The sequence below is a fragment of the Ciconia boyciana genome, chromosome 1 (assembly GCF_034638445.1).
Source record: "Ciconia boyciana chromosome 1, ASM3463844v1, whole genome shotgun sequence".
NCBI classification, from domain to species: domain Eukaryota; kingdom Metazoa; phylum Chordata; class Aves; order Ciconiiformes; family Ciconiidae; genus Ciconia; species Ciconia boyciana.
In genome coordinates this window covers 55098297-55115452 of record NC_132934.1, presented here as the reverse complement: position 1 = coordinate 55115452, position 17156 = coordinate 55098297, and the positions used below count along the sequence as shown (strand labels likewise).

Genomic DNA, 17156 nt, shown 5'->3' with positions numbered 1-17156 from the left:
TGCTTTGGGACTCACTTGTGCTGGGGGTTGGTCTAAGACACAAGAAATCTTGCAGCATCTTAGGCAGCAGCTTCCACAGAGATGAGATTCTGCCAGAGAGAGAAAGTACATTTCCAGCTCTCCTGGGTGTGAAGCAAAGCCTGGCTCTCGGACTGAGTGTTACCATTGCTCACACTATCTGCTTGAGCTTGCAGAGAGCCTGAAACAGGAGCTCTGAGAATTGTTCTGCTTCCTCCTCCCCTCCAGAACAGGAAATCTCATATACTGACAAGCAAGAGAACATGGTAGTTTTGCATCATCTTAAAGGGGTGAGCTTTGATTCAGTGAGAACAGCAAATGCTTCTGTTAACAAATATCTGAAACACTAATGAAAAAAACCAGAGCAAAACTCTTTATAATAAAGGGAATCAGATTTTATTTTTATACCCTCAAAGTTAAAAATATGCATTTCAAAATATTTACAATGACTATATATGAAATAACCTTTGTTAATGAAACAGCAACATACAGTACTAGAATATATCCACCAAATTGATAAAGTCTACATAAGAAGAAAATGTAACAGAAAGAGAGAGGAGAGAGGTAAATAGCATCCATGCACAATCTGCACCTGCATGTTTTTTTATACTCGCTGCCTTTTGTTGTGGATGGAGTCACAGGAAGTTTTGACCTCTTGTCCCTTACAAATGCCACTTGTGACTGAGATTCTTTGAACTGACAGAAATTTGTGGGTTGCAGCAGTACCAATGCCTTACTTTCCCATGCCAGCCTGTCACATGGGGACCTTGTATTACAGGGTGGACTCAAAATCTCTCAGCAACCCTGGGAGGTAGGTATAGTTTTATGGAAGAATTTGGCAGATGGAAAAGCACCACGTTAAGTGACTAGCCTAAGGTTGTGCAGCAAGGAGCAGAACTCAGAAGCCCTGCCTCATGTCTCCTAATCTCTCATTAGGGAATACATGTCATAAGGTGAGGCTCTCAATTAATACCATGTACTGGGTGACAATGTGGGAAAAAACCCCTGCCTACAGATAAGGACTTGTCTCAGTAAAGATCTGTGGTGTTGCAGTGTTCTGGAGCTGAACAGAAGATTTTTGTGTAGACACACACCCAGATGATTCCCTCCCTGTATGTGCATCATTGAGCAACTGCATCCTCTGTAATTAGGAACCCCTGTGTATCTTCACCCCCACACTTTCTCTCTCTCCCTCTCCCTCTCCATCATCCACACCTGTATATTCGCCCTTCCTACCTGTATCTGATTCAACCATGGGAATGTCAAATAGTAAACAGAACAGCAAAAAAAATTGCTGCCTTATTCCTGTAGATATTTTAATATGAATTTAATCTGATTTCTATTGGGTTGCTTCTCAATTTCATGTCTTTAACTTTCACGTATGTGCATATATATATATAAACATGTAACGAAAGGCCCATCCCATTTGTTTCAGTGGACAAAAAAGGGTCATAAGCCTCACTGCTCAACCCACAAGGCACACTGAAAGGCAAGTGAGAAGCGCTCTAGGAAGGGAAAAAGATGTAGCCCTTGTTTTTGTGGTGCCCTTCAATCATCACTGCTGAGCTTGAAGCTTTGTGAAGGTATGACATGACTTTGCAGAAAAGGAGAAGATCTGTCTGGGTCACTTGCAGATTTCTGGTGCAACAGCCCCAGGAGTGCTAGATCAGTTGGAGCTGTTTCTCCCTCTCTTTGGTGAAGGAGTTTCTGAGGATTCTAGCTTTGTTAGTGATTTTTCTGTGGTGGTGGCAGTGGTGATAATGGTGGCTGTTTCTGTCTATTGGCCCAACAGTTCTCTCCGCAGAGCAATTCTTCCCCATTCCCAGTAGCCAACCCTCTCCCCTGGACTCCCATCAGCCTTATTTTTTCCTAAGAACAAGGTAGAGGATGCTGATGATGAAACTGAAGCAAAAGCAGATCCAGGCCAATATGAAGCAGTAGCCGTGGTGAGAACTTAGGGGCTCAGATATCTTGCCTGTGAACCGAGCTGTGTAAATGGAGACTCCAATCAGAATGCACATCCCTGTGGGAAGGAAGGGGGGAAAGAAAGAGAGTTTGAAAATGCACAGAAACCAGAATTGCTGCAGGACTTCTGAAGTCCTGTTGTCCCCTGAGATTGTAATGCACGTCTTGTGCCATATGAGAGAGGGGCTGCTGCCCATTTGGCTTATTTATGGAGGATTTATCTTGCAGACGTGATGACATAAGACACTTGGGGCTTGTTTAGTGGGTGCCATGGGGAATGAACCTTTGTTAGGAGGAAGTCAGTAATAAGATCTGCAGACAGTTTGGTGCAACGTGTTGAATCCCATGAGCAGTAGCTGTCTAACTGTTTATTCCCCTGTCCCCCAAAATACTTGAATTTTTTTTGTTGTCTTTCAAAGGTATTTTGCAAAACCCACTGGGCTTTTCTAATGAAAATCTGGAAATATTTTAATTATATACAGTAAAAAAAACCCAAAACCCAACACTTTCCAATTCCTCAGTGCTTTGTTTTATCAAAAAAATAGGCCGCTGGAAACATTTAGCTGTCTGACAACCTCCCCTGATGGCCATGTGTGGCAGACTTGCGCAGCTACTTGCACTTGCAGAGGCAGTGGGACACGTGCAGAGCCATCGCAAGGCGTGCATACTTACAGCAAACCAGCATGATGGCTCCAGTGATGTAGAAACGTTTGCCTTTCTCCAGGGTGAACAGCTGCACAATGAACATGACAAGTGCGATGACAGAGAAAATGATCGAGAGGATCATAAAGGCTTGCACGGCTTTGAGGGAAGCTGTGAACACACAGGGAAAAGATTTGAGAAGGTCAGGACTTAGCCTTGTATTGTGCACCAAGGTTCTGCAATTCATCACCACAATGAAAATGCAGATGTAACTTACCCTCATCATGACCGCTGACTTGCAGCTTCTGGCAGGTCTTGTTGCACAGTAGCCAGAGTCCTGATGAGACCTCTCCGAACGGGTTAGAACTCACTATCCAAACCTGAAACAGGATGAAACAGTTGTGTCAAGGGCGAGGGGAGCTTCCTTGCTCTTCTGGACAGTTGCCAGACTAAACCGTAAGGGGAGCGAGAGTAGCCCAAGTGCCACGAGACAGAGAGCTGAAAAAGCCAGCATGTGTCGGCAGCAGATGCACAGCCGAAGCGGGTGGGAGATGACGCAGGCTTCCAAAGCCAGGAGGCATTTGGTCCAGGCAAAACACCGGGGAACTCTGTTCCCATGATCGGGGGGAAGGCGCTCAGACCGTCCCCTCCCTCTCCCCGTGCGAGGCGGCAGGAGGGCACGGTGGGGCGAGCGAGCCGCCCAGGCGGGTGCGAGGGGCCCCCCAAACCCGCCCCAGCGGGGTGCGGGGGGCGCGGGCAGGCCCCGGCCGCGCCGCCAGGGGTCAGCCTCGCCCCGGGTTTCCCCGGCGGCCGCGGGCCCGGCCGCCCCCTGCGCTGGGGCTGCTCGCCCGCAGCAGCGCCGGGACCGGGCTTGTGGCGGTCCCCCTGCCCCGCAGCGGACTGCCCGTCCAGACAGACAGGCATGGGCGAGCGCCCAGTTCTGCAACAGCCTGGCCGCCAGATGGGAGGGTCAACAGCGCTTCAGAGCGGTCATCTGCTGATCTCCCCTGCTCCTCATTGCGCTCTCGTGGATGGATGAAGAGTGTTGAGGTGCTGCTGGCTCTGGGATTTGGGAGCGGGGGCGGCAGGCAGAGGCTGCCTCCTGTACCACCCCGGCTGCCTTTCGGCTGCCTGAGCACACCCATCACTGCTTCGTATTTACTCATGGCTGTGAAGGGGTGCCCCTCACCTATAGACCTAAGCACCCACCCGCCTGTCCCCCTGCCAGCCGCACAAAGGGCTAGCTACTGCTGCGGGAGGCGACAGCCTGTCTCATCCAGGGTGGTCTCTACTTACGTTGGCAATGGTGGAGACAAAGAGCATGATGACGGTGGCGATGTGAACCACAAAGATACCAGCCAGTAGCACCAACATCTTGGGTCCCTTCTAGGTGGTGTCACCGATACAGAGAGCTCTGGAGGAGAACAAGAACAGAGGGAGGAGGTGAAGGGAAGGGCTGAATCAAAGAATAGCATTACTATAACCTTTATTTACATGCGAGAAAACAGGTTGATCTTGAATCCATTCTGGAAGCATGTAGTCACAAAAAAATCACTAAAACTTTTGTCAAAATCTGCAAGGGAGTTGCTCAAGAGGTTAAAGAAAGCCTGGAGGTAAAGGAACCAGTTTGGGAGGAGATGTAGAGCAGGGGTAGTTAGCTTGGGGGCATTTTAAAAATAGCCAGAGTATATACACAGGTTGCTTAAATTGGTGTGTGGTTATGTAAAGTAAAAATGACATACTCCAGGCCTACACTCCAGGAAGAGATGTTTTTGCCCACAGGATTCACAGAGATCAGGAAAGATTTTCTCTTCCTGTTCTCCCTTTCCCTCGCGTGGCACAGCCTCCTCCAGCTGGTCTGGGACACGGACAGGCGGTGTGAAGCAGAGGACTGTGTGTTCCTGGGTGCATCAGGTGTTGAGCAGCGGTAGAGAGTGGACTGGGGGGCTACCCCTACTCAATGGCCCACTCCATTATGTGAAGAGGAGAATAACCAGAACAGAAACGCTGCTGATGTGTTCTGGGGCAGAGGAAGATGCTTAGGTTTGCAATGAAAACTGTCTGTTTCCCTTTTAAAACTTGAGGCAGGCAGATCACTTTATTACTGCAATAAGATTCTCTTGTGATGTAAATTCCTCTTTGGATTGTTTTGGGTTTTTTTCCTCTGTACCCTGCAAGTTTTTACTTTTTGTAAGATTCCTTGTCATTGATGAACATGTGATTGGAAAGGGAGGGCAATGTGCTTTAGATAGCTCTCGTGACACTGTTCATCAAGGCTGCTGACTTCTCCCCTGAAAACGCAGAATACAAGGAACAAATCTAAGCTGTGAGAGTGAGTGCAGAAAATTCACACAAAGTGAGTGAGCATGTTTCCCCTCCTTCCAGGCATTTATTAGTAATCACACAGTATAGCCACAAAAATCAGGCAGAAGAGTTTACTGGGTCTACTCTGTGGTCAGTGAAAGACTGCTTTCCTAGGAAGTTTCACAGGGCTGTGTTGCTCTTTCTTTTGGTAGTGCTGTTACTGAAGTGGTACTGAAGAGCAGTATCAAGTATATAATTCATATATATTGTTGGCTGTCAAGTTACTTTGGTCCAGGTGACTCAGGTAAGGTTTGATGCTTTCACCATTTGTACAGGGTGTGGTAACACTGCCATGGAACAACACAGTTATACTTTATTATGTCTTTCACGCAAACTGTAACAAAAGGCTTGTAAAATCCCATAAATGTGGGGGTTTTTTACTCAATGACTCCACTTTCTCCACTCCTGTCTTTCCTCTCATTGTGGCCATGTGTGGGAGTGTATTCCTGTAAAGTGCTGCAGCTATTCCTTGCACTGCTTTGGATACAGTTTCCCAAACCACAGCGGGCAGGCAGGCTTCTCCATCAGTGGCTCTTTGTCCAGTTCAGCATTAGCTGATGACCAGGAGGAATTCCTTGAGTTCAGGATCTCAGGGAACCAGCTCTGTTAAGTCACTCCTCCCACCCAAACGAGGCCAATCCTTAGAAGGACAGATTAGGTTTGGTGACTGGTCCTGTCTCCTCAGCAGGAACTTGTCCGCTGTGAGGTTTCCTTCACCTGAGAGAACCGTCTGGAGTTGTTTAGCCTTGGCTTGCTGAACACGGGCTGGGCTTGCTTGTCTGCTTCGGGGTGTCCTAGCAAACTCCTCATGTTCTAGGGCTAGATTTGCCTGGATGGCCTGGTGACTGTGCCCTTTCTTGCCACAGTACCTCCCTTCGTGATGATCTTGAAGAAAGTACAGCCTTCTTAGGAGTTCCTCTCTGACTGTAGTGACAGTCATTTATGAGTTCAGCATTGCTATAATCCAAGTTCTCAATGCTATATGCAGGCTACCACATGAACACACCTGGCCTGAGCGTTAAAACTCTTCTTTCCATTGACCGCAAAAGAAATGAGGGTTTCAAAATGCTGGATGGCAACTGATATGGATTTCACCACTGTACCTTGAGCTGAGAAACTATCACTGTTGCCATGACTAAGTTATGTATCTGTAGCAGGTGCCTTGAATAGAGCCTCTGAGTCAAATCTTCCCATCCCTTTGACTACTTGTCATCCTTTTTTCTGATTACCTTGGTTCTTACACAAACTGTAACGAGTGCTCTTGCCACCATAGTGTATTGGTATGCATACACCAAATTGTGGCAAATTTGCCTGCTCTGAAATTTGCCTTTGCTGAACAGTGGCTAAACTTTCTTCTTTCTTAGATGGACATATTTTTCAATGGCCTCTTTAAAAACTAATTCAGCAGGTTTTTGCTGATTATTTTTGAGGACCTTCAAAAAACCCCTGTACTTGAAAGACTAAAAACCTACTTTCATGACACCCTAAAGGACTAGAACAGTCCTTTTAAATGCATCTTCTCTTTGCGTTCAGAAATGAAAATGAGGGATAAATGTTACTTTTCAATGTAAAAAAAAAAAAACCCACACCCAGAACTTTGACCAATATGCTAAGAAAAAAACCAAATCCTTTATTCCCTTTGCTTTTTCTGCCCTGTTCTCACACTGCTTGAGAGCACTGTTAGTTCAGGTGCTTTCAGTGCATCTACTTCCTGAGAACCTCAGCACCTCTCCCTGAATACACACGCTATCAAATGCAAACTCCCCCGGGGATATGTGCTCACAGCTTAGTTTTGATCCTTTGTGAGTTAAAGCACAAGCCTCCCTCTCTATTCATTCGCTTTTGCCTTCTTTCATCTCTCCCTGCCTTTTAAATAAAACACTACAGAACAATTCCAAAGGAGCAGTGGGTGAACGAATGGCATTGAAATAGAGTCATCTCTGTCTCTGACGGTACGGCATGGACTTTTCCTCCCATTAGACAGAGAAGCTGGCAGAGCATTGGTGACTGACAGGATACTCTTTCCATTTGTTAAGTGTGAGACATCTTTCTCCGCTACAGGGTGGGGTCACATTGCTGGAGCAATAGGACACAATTGCATGCAAATGCCTTTTCTTCCAATCCTCTACCTAAACTGCAGCTGTATTTGGAGCTCCTCAGGCTCTTCTTGGGCTGTGAATCAGTCTTAGCCTTCCTAGAGCTGCCAGTTTTTTCCACTGACTCACCCCAAAGCTCTCAAACCACAATTATTTAACCCTGCAAGTGTTCAGGACACTCTGTCAGTTTTAGGACTGCTTCTCAAGAACCAGTCAAGCAACCAGGTTGTGAATCCTGCATTGAGCCTCCTGGTGCGACTTCCAGAGGACAGACCCCAGCTAAGCCAAGAAAAACAGAGCTGAGACATGAGAGTAGCATGACTACTGAGGTAGGACAGGCTGGTGGAGAAGGAGTGAAGGTCATGCACCTGCTGAACAGCCTGCGGGAGTCAAGAGAAGATCTTGCACTGATATGGTGGACTGAGTTTCCTTTTCCTGGGATAATGGATGAGGAGAAATAACAAGCCACACCAACAGTAACTATGAATAACAATCACCATAGCAGCCTTCAGCACAAAAAAAGCCTACAGATAAGCATGACAGACTCTTATCTGTGTAGAGACTATTTATCTGACCACGCAGGAGTACACATACTGGGGAACAACACATAGGTCTGCTGCACTGTAGTTCAAGTTCAAGCAGGCAAGAACTATCCATTAAAAACTAAGACAAAATCTTCTCATGCAGGCAAAGTGTAGCCACTCATATTGCCCCTCTGTCTACTGAAGTGTTTTGGATCCTTCTATCTGGAGGGCAATCCGGAGAAGTGAGTCCTTGGCCTTGGTTTGCTGCTTAGCAAAGCATCAGGATGGAATGCAAAGTGCCACTTGGAGATATGACGAAGGCTAACGGTATAGTTCCTCAAATATGGGGAGTGGGCTACTCAAGAGGGTAAGCCAGATTAGGTACTGGTCCTTTACTTCTGGCAGAAAGTGCACTGCAGTGAAAGGAGTAGAGGGGAAGTGTACAGGATGTTTCTGCAGGAATGATCAGGTTGTCTGGAGTGAAAAATCAGAGCACTCTCAACTAAATCTGAAATATTTCAGATCTGAAGTGTTCCTAAGGGATGTAGCTCATCTGACTTCCATTTCCATTCTCCTCTCTGCACTGAGGTTCCTGCTTGGGACTGCCTCTCCCAGGGTGAGTTGGTGAGGGGTACTGTGAGAGATGCTGGCTGAGGGGACAACTCAGCCAATACTCAGCCTATAGTGTCCGGGGAGCAGAGGACATCTAAATCACACTGCCTGTGAGCACCGTGGTGACCTCTAACTCCTCTAAAACTCAGATTTTCAGCTGAAGTCCCTTGGGTTTGATACATTCAATTTCTCAACAAGGGAAAGTTGGCATTTCAGGGAAAAAGCAAATGCTTTTGGCCAGAATGTCAACAAAAATCTCCATACATTGAAAGCAACTGAGATGAAAGAAATTCTGCCTTCCCCAGCTGCCACCACAGAATATAAGGAATGCAGTAGTAAGTCAGACCAGTGGTCTGTCTCACCCAGTATGCTGTCTCTGATGGTGGCGGTAGGAGGCCCAGTATTTAGAGAAAGCACATGAACCTGGCCACTGTCTGAGGTGGCACAGAGTCATGCCAGGCATACTGATGGTTTGAATCAGGGCCAAGGCCACTTGGAAAGGAAGGGGAAAATTGGAAAGGATGGGACAGAAAATAAAAACTATTTGGTATTGTTTGGGGCAGCCACAAACTGCCACCTCTGTCACTGGTGCGCTCCTCAGTGCAAAGTCAACCTACAAGTAGCAATGCTGCCATGGTGCTACCAGTAAGGAAAACCTCTGGGTGGGATAAAACCTTCTGCAGAATTTGTAGATCTGCCTTTTGACTGAGTTGAGGCCCTAACTGCATCTTAGCCGTGCTACAACTGCACACCTTGTCATCATGTGCGATATGAGCATGAGTCCTCATCATGCCCAGGGTCATTTGGCAGGATGCAAAGATGTGAAGATCTCTGTGATATTCTGGTGGCATGGTGACTTTGGACCCATCACACCGTTACTAGAAAGCTCATGACAAGTTTAAACAATCACAGGGAATGATCTGTTTGCTTTCACCTTTTGCTCTGTTTCTTGCTTCAGATCCAGATGAATCCAGAGTCCTTGCTGACTCCAGACTTTCATAAACCACTGTACACCAGCACTGCTGTTGACAACCTACTTTTGATAGACCGGCCTGCCTCAATTTACAAGTCAGATGCTTTTTATAGACATGTGGATGAGTAGGCTGGTGCCTCTGGAAAGAGATTTCACATGTGTGGGAAAAGGGTTGGGCAGGAGGTGTGCGTGGGCACATGGAGACCTTTGGAGCCTCTGGTTTATGTCAGTGAGAAGATTTTGTGCGTGCATGAGTGGTGGCTGTGGTGACCACATGGGGTACAGCGAGGCTGTAAAAGTAGCAGATGAATGTCAACCAAAAGGAAAATGTAGAGCAGCCTGAGGGGCTACAACTGAAAATAAGCTTAAGTAAATGGAAGATTTTGTCTGGTTCTTGGGAGGCTTTTCCTGGTGGTATGGTCTCCAAGGGATCAGGGGGAATTGCCTTCCCAGGGGAGTGGTAAAGCCCCAGCATGTGAATCATGTCTTCTGGGACCAGACAAAGTCCTCAAGCATCCACCCTTGGTAATGAACCTCCACTCGCTGAGAGATGCAAGGGGGAGTCACAAAAGATGACACACAAGGGTTTTCCAGCTCTCATGCTCGTGATTCATATGAAAGTGGGGAAATATCAGAGCTCCTAGGGCAGACAGTGAGAAATTGGCATTTTGTCCAGAAGAAACCACCCTTGAGCGCTCAGCCATGTGACAACATCAACAGAAACTCCAAAGTTCGTTTGGTAGTAGGAAGGGGAAGAGACAGCTGCCTGGGGCCTGGCAGGCAGCCAGCAGCCACTGCTGGAGGAAAACACTGTCACTCCTCACACCAGACATGCCAAGGAAGGGCTGGGACCGATGGGCAGCGAGTAAGAGGGAGGGGTGGGGAAGGGGACCTCAGAGATAATGGAAGCACAGAAGCGTTCCTCTGCACCTTTGGAGGTGCGATGGGGATCACCCTCACCCCTTAGTGCACTGGATGGTCCCTGGGTGGGTTAATTAGACGCGGGAGTTGCTGGGACTTGCAGGGGTTCAGACAAGATACGGAGATATGCGAGAAACGATTGTGGGAGGACTGACGGTCTGGGCAATGATGTAGTGTGGGTAGGGGTGCGCATCTGCAGCTCTGCGTGGCTCCCTCTATGAATGGGAGTGTGCATCTGTGGCTTCCCTGTGAGCAGAGCTGAACTCTGTGTGTGAGTGTGTGTGTCTGCCTGCGTGCGTGCTCATGCGTGGCTTCCTTATGGGGGCATGCATCTAATCTGTGTGACTTTGACACTGACAGTGCCCACGTGGGAGAAACCATCTGACAGCTCTGACAGGAAAGTTCAAGTTACAGTGTGGTGTGAGCAAAAGCGCACAGATCATTTCTTGTGGGACTTCCTGGTTTTCCTCCTTGCAACAGCCTTTAGATAAAGGTGGAAGGTCTGTGGAGCTCACATCAGCTGTGCTTTTGGCTGCATTTTTAAATTAAAACTGCAGTTCTCTGATTTACATAGACAGTTTCATAAGATCTTCCCTTTTTTTTTTTCAAGGGAGGGTAACTCTGCAAAAGAAGGGGCTCTTTATCAGATAGTACCCCTCTCTCTCAAGACTGCAAAATCTCTGAACGTGCCAGTACAGCCTATGAGACACTGAGGTCAATGCGACTTAGGCATCTGAAGAGTCTGAGCTTTTGTGTCAGTCTGCCTCCAGGGTGTCCTTGTTCCTGCAAGCCAGCTTGGAAAATACTGTGCAGGATTAAATTGCAAAATTGTGGGATAGCTCCTTCTTTCAACCCACAGTGCACGAGCGATGGACTGAGGGGGAGCAGGAGCGTGAGTATAAAGCAGAAGCAAGAGGATGCTGTGCAGCCTGGAGATGGTCGGTGCTCTGTGCAGGGTGGGGTAAAGGTAGTCATGAGGTAAAATGCCCCATCTGGCTTCAAGAGGGCTTCTTACACCTGTGATTATTAGGGGCTGGCAGAGCGGTATAAGGGTCGTTCTACCTCATGTTACATGTGGAAATGGCTTTCCATGAGACATCAGGAACTCCCCTTGTCGGGGCACACCACACTGGCCTGGCTGCAGCTGCTGGAGGCCAGCTAGCAGGCAGGTTGGCTCAGCTGCCTGAGCTAGCACGACCAGCAGCTGTGCCAGTCTCAGAGCCCAGCTTTCCTTCAGCAGCGGTTCACATTCCTGGCGCTGGTCATCAGCAACCCCCTGATCAGCCTGCTCCCAGCTCCGAGCATTTTGCAGCTCTCCCCTCTTGCTCCCATGGCTCTCACTGTCCTTTCCAGAGGCTTGCTGGGGCCTGTAGGGGAGATGTCTCTCAGGAATGAGAAGAATGTGGATGCTGGACCCAGTCGTGGCAGCTGCTTTCACAACTCCCTTCCTTGAGGAGACTCTGCCCTGTGAGGGCAAAAGGACAGGAAAGGCCTTGGCCCCAGATTTCCTCTAATCCAAAGGTATTGCCAGGTGGCCCCACATCGCAAGAGCTAAGCCTTTGGCATGAGTCACTGCTCACCTGCCATCAGCCACTACAATGCTCATAGTTCATTGCATTTCTCTGCGTGGCTGGAGATGACCTAGCCTAAGACCTGTCCTTGGGCTCTCATCATGGGTGTCTCCCCACGCCTGTGGTACAGGCTGGTTTTCATAGGGGAAAGGGGATAGATCTTAATTATGAGCTTGGTGAACCGGTCACTCCCTTGGGGAACGTGGGTTCTGGAGCTGAGTTGTCCTAATCCACCCCTCCCTACCATGACAATGCATGGGCTATGTTTGGTCTTACTCAGAGAGCAGCTTCCATGTACTCTCTGCCCCACTGCAAACAGTTCAGGAGGAGGAGGGTGCGTGGAGCTGCAGATGTGGCCAGGGTTTCCTTTGTTCATTGTCCAGCTGTTCTAACTCAGGAGGTACTTTCCAAAACTCCCCCAGCGGAGTTTGAAGAAATCATGCTCCAGACTGCAGCCTCCAGATGTTCTGCTTTGCTGCCCTTCCTGCAGTGTAACAGCAGAAAGCAGTTTAAGAAAGGAGGCACTCTAAATTTGCCCCTGGGCAGTTGATATGGGGAACTGCTGCTGGATCCTGTGTCATGCTGTGGGATGACTGAGTGTGGACTGGCTCTGACAGAGGATCTGTTTCATCACATTTGAGCTGGTGCTTCAGCACGTTTATTCAGGGCCAGTATTACAGCACTGTGGCTACCAGTTAGTTATCAGTCCTGGCAGGGGCTGTCAAAAGAGCAGGGCCATGGAGAAGAGCCTCCTTTTCTGTGCACATTGCTTTGCCTCAGCAGAAAAGACCCATGAAGTATTAAGCATCCATCTTCAGATGGCGAGATAGGAAATCCCCTTCCTTGCCCTCCCTTTTGGAGGTGTAAAAGAGCATCTCTGGGTCTCTTACTTCTCCCTGCCTTGAAGGAAGGGTAAAGAAATCTCATCTTTTAGTCCTTTTTCATTACTTTTTTTGCAGGAGAACAGGAGGAAAGAAAAAAAATTAGGAGTGCCACACCCTGCAGCCTGCCCTGTGTTGTGTTGGGTGACACTGCTGTCACCTCCCTATTGAAGGGTACAGGCACAGGAGCCCATTGAGATCAAAGGGGTCTAGTAGTGCTATTTCTTGCCTTGTGGGGCACTTGAGTATCCAAGGGCAAATCCCAGCCTGGCATCAGGTGCCTCCTCTTTCGCCATCGGGTGTAGCACTCAGTGGAGAGCACCCATCCAGCAGCCAAAGGGAACCGGGGGGGTGAGCAAGTGGAAACGTGCCATGGAAGGGGACACCCCTTCTGCCGTGTGGGGTTGATGGGCCCTGTGAAGCCCTGTGGGAGCGGGCAGGGCTAAGGAAGCAGGCTGTACCCCCCCACCCTGCCCACTTTTGAGGAAGCTCAAGCAGGCGCAGGCTGAATGCCATGTGCCAGCCTTGCAGCTGGGACGGTGATGAATAGAGAGAAGGATTCATGCTTGCAGCAAATCTCCCCCGTCTCATTATAAACAAGGCCCTGAGGAGGGTCTTTTACCAAAAAAATGCTGACTATTATCAGCAAATCTCCCAGAACTGTTTCAAAATACAATCTCTGCTCCACCCCAGGCCACCAAACAGTAATTCCTGCATGCACTTGCATCGCAAGCACACTGCAAAATTCAAAGACCACCGGCTAGGCCAGCAGAGCCGGTTTTCCAAGCCCAGGGCTCTCTGTCCTCAGCAGGGTACTGGGGAGCACTAGCAACCCTGCAGCTCTGAGGCACCCACTGCAAAACTGGGTGTTTCTCCACAATATCCCAAGTCACTCCTCCATTAATGTGTCCTTGGGTGTGGCTCGACTCCATCTCTGTCAGATGTCTACCTTGGGATGGCACGTGCCTGGTGGAGATGCCCAGCTCTCACACAAGAGTAGCCTGGATGAATGGCTCGGACTGTGTGCCATGTGTTTGAATGGTTAGTCATAGCTGGGGGGGGCTTCTGTGGGAGCCTGCTGGGAGGAACTCCTTAGGTGGGTGTGCAGTGCTTCGTATGAAGGAGCTGCATTTCAGGGTGTGCTTCCAGGCACTGCAGTGTTAGTGATAGTAAGATACCTCAGTTTTGATCCTTTTCCTATGCTGATCCTCAAGGGAGCAAATCGAAATAATCTGCCTTTAAGCCCACACTCTCTCAGTGCACACAGGCCCCAGGTTTGGCAGCTGAAGTGCCCTGGGTGGAGGCATTCGGCTGACTTAAACCCCTGTTATCATAGAAACAATAGCTAATGGGCTCCAAGTTTTCACACTCTCCATGCCCAGCTCCCTCTTGTGTGTTTGTTCAGAAAAGAATCCTACTCCGTCCAGAAATGTCAAGTGGGCAGTTCATGGACAAAGCTGCTCTCAGAGGTGCCTTGAGGAATTCAAAGCTTTTGCATGAAAGTTACTCTGTGGCCACAGCATTTTTTTTTTTTTCCAAACTGATTTCATTGTTAATCGTGGTAAATGACAACTTCCAAAACCACTTTCTACCCAGACTGATTGCTGACTGTCCTGGAAACACTCACTGCCTCAGTCAGCTTCCCTACCATTCAAACACATCTATTTCTCAGGCAGGAGGCACCCCTGCATGACCGAGAGACAAGCAATAGGGCCAGAGGGGACCTCGAAATTCACAAAATCTGTCCTTCTCCCACAAGGTTAAGGTCAGCTCAGCTTCTTGGCCATTCATATAGTAACTGTCCACAGCACCAGCCTGAGCCCCAGCCATTCCCGGCAGGACTGGGCAAAATACTGTTTCAGTCTCTTTCAGACCCATGAAACCATGCAGGAGCGTGCTGGGTTCCTGCAACAGGAACCAAAGCCTAGTGCCAGCAAACTGGCTTTGCTGTGCTCCCTTTCTCAGACCTCAAAAATAGTTCAGGGATTTGACCACAGGATACAAACCATAGCAGACAGATGAAGTGAGAGAACTGGTGAAGAAGGGGAGGGAGGGAGGGGGAGGTTGCGTGGAAAAAGGCAGGTGAATAGGGAAAATTGCCAGTCTGCAATTCTACACTTCCCATCAGCGCCTCCCCCCACCACACCCCATCATGCAGCCTGCGGTGCTCTTAGCAATTCCACCCGCTCCCTCACTTCGCCTCTCAGTGCTCCCCAGTCCAGGATCTGTGCTGCTAAGGAAGGCGTAGCATGCATTTCTACCCATTGCATGGCTTTGCTTAAGAACTGGGGCTTGACTTTAGCCTCAGGAGCTGGGACCCCAACAGAAAAAGAGAGCTCGTCCCCATTGTACCCCAAAGCCTGCACCTTTGAGGCCTCTCAGACTTCACTTGGAATGATCATTGTTTTAAATTAAAGCTTGGCAAACTACCACTGGAGGGGAGAGAGACACGCAGGAAAATACGAGCGAGAGCCAGAAACACTGAACCGGCAGCCGTAATTTGAAGCAGGCATTTTCCCACGTTTGTAAACAATGCTACTCCAAAAGCGCGTGGCAGCTCCTATGCTGGGGCTGGCCCAGGTTGGGCACCCCATGCCTACACCCTGGCTGCACATGCCCTGGAGGCGAAAATAACATTGCTGCTGCCAGCGCTCTACGGTTGCAACCAGGGTGCCTTGCAGTGTCGCTTTGCCCCACAACGCAGCTGGATTTCAAAGAAAAAGCTGAAAGGTTAAGGTGCGTCCCGTAGCCAGCTCGTGTGCCAAGTTGAAGAGAAGTGGCAGAGCAGAGGAGAAAAGCAGGCTGGAGCTGCTGGGTGAGGGGAGCAGGCACCAGTGAGGGAGAAAAGTCGCTGAGGATTTTCGAGAGCAGCTCTTACCGTGTGGGCTGGGGCAGGTCCTGGCACCTGTGGCAGCAGGAGCGTGCTGGGCTGCAGTGCTGATGTCCTGGAGTGCAGAGCTGAAGTGAAGGGGAGTGACCTGATGGTGGTTTAAGTTTCCCCCGGTGGTGCAGGAGGGTGGTGTCTTTCCACTCTGTTTTAAAGGAGTTACTATGAATCAGTCTGCCTTTAAAGAGAGGGAGAAGGGGAAAAAAAAATTAATGAGCTACGCCCTGCTTTGTTGGCAGGGAGTCAAGAGTCGCTGGGAGGAAACCAGCAATCCAAAGAAATCTGTGCAGGGCTGTGTCTGACTCAGTGTGCAGTACAGAGACCGCAGCCTGGAAAAATGACTGACGCTGATCCAGCTGAGTAATAGAGGCCCACAACAGCATCTGTTTATAAAACTGAACTTCTGGTTGTCATAAAAAAAAAAAAAAAAGTGTAGTTACAAATGTGGCAACGGGACTTCAACAATACAATCACTCAAACAAACAAACAGCCAGTTGGCAGGGGGCATCATGAGGCTGGGTGAGTCACCCCATCCCCTCCCCGTGCTGCACAGAGAGAAGTCGCCAAGGTTGGTGGCATGGGGGAATGCAGATAGGACCTGTGGGGTTGGCATGGACAAGACTTTTGGGAATATATCAAGGAGCAAAGATGCTCAAAATGTAGCTCTGGCCTGGTGGTGACTCTGGAGCAAGTTGGCCAGATGGTGGTGGTTTGCTTCCACAGAGAGAGAGCAGGCAAGGAAGATGAAATAAGGAGTTTGTGATTCACAGTTTTCTGAGGTCAGCATTTCTTGTCATCTTAAAGACCTCTCAAAATAGATCCTTTACATTTGCAGAGAATTGACTGGTGTAGTTGTCTCGTGGATGCTACAGGCAAGATTGAGTGGGGATGTGCTTGAGATGTGGGTGAAGGGGGAAGAATTTTGTCAGAAAGCATCTGGGTTAAAATGTGATCCATGTTGTGATAGAGTTGGTGATCTGCTACTGCAAGGAATCAAGCCTGCCTTTGCAGAGGCCCAGAAAGAGATAAGTAGATACTGATAAAATACCTGGCAAAGGCCTTCCCACTTCAATGAAGAGGACACTGGACTGCCTTTATTCGAAAGACAAAGCTGGTGCTCTTTGAAGTCTACACAGATAAAAAGACCTTGCTATTTTTCAGATTATTCATTCTCTCTGGTGTTATTGATATGTGTCTGGTCTAATTTTAGACTATAGCAACCTGCTTAAAAACAGAGCTATGGCTAAAACAGCAGCAAAGATGACACATATGGTGGGCAAAGACATCGTGCCCAGACAATCCGATGGGAATAAGCCTAACTGCGTTTAATACCTATGGGTTAGAATGTGCTTCTTGGTGATACACATGAATGCGGTCTCCAAGGAAAGGAAAATATACTTGCTTACCCTACAGAAGGAGCTGGCATTTGCATTGAGCTGCACTGTCCATTTGTCCTTCCCTGTTACCCCAGCAGAGTTTATTGGAGTCTGCGTCTCCAAACACCTGCGTCTAGAACACACTCACATGGGGCAACAACAGTGGAGCCCCCTAAGAATTTGGGTATGAAGTGACCCGTGACTGGCAAAGCATTATTTGTCCAGAGAGAGCAAACTCATTTTGTATAAATTGCTCTCTAGCCTGGGAAGCCATGTCAGGCAACGGACAACATCAGACGCTCCCAGGGAGGCAGAGGAGTTCTGCA

At 48.6% G+C, this 17156-nt stretch overlaps 1 protein-coding gene across 1 annotated transcript; it reads right to left on the bottom strand.

Annotated features, from left to right (window-relative positions):
- Window positions 1–398: 398 nt before the first annotated feature.
- EMP1 (epithelial membrane protein 1) lies at window positions 399–15616 on the bottom strand. Its single transcript, XM_072867529.1, has 5 exons — window positions 15446–15616; window positions 3922–4039; window positions 2903–3005; window positions 2656–2796; window positions 399–2041 (listed from the first exon to the last, which is right to left on the bottom strand). Exons 2-5 carry the CDS (start codon window positions 3997–3999, stop codon window positions 1878–1880), a joined length of 486 nt encoding a protein of 161 aa, XP_072723630.1. The 5' UTR covers window positions 4000–4039; window positions 15446–15616; the 3' UTR covers window positions 399–1877.
- Window positions 15617–17156: the final 1540 nt, after the last annotated feature.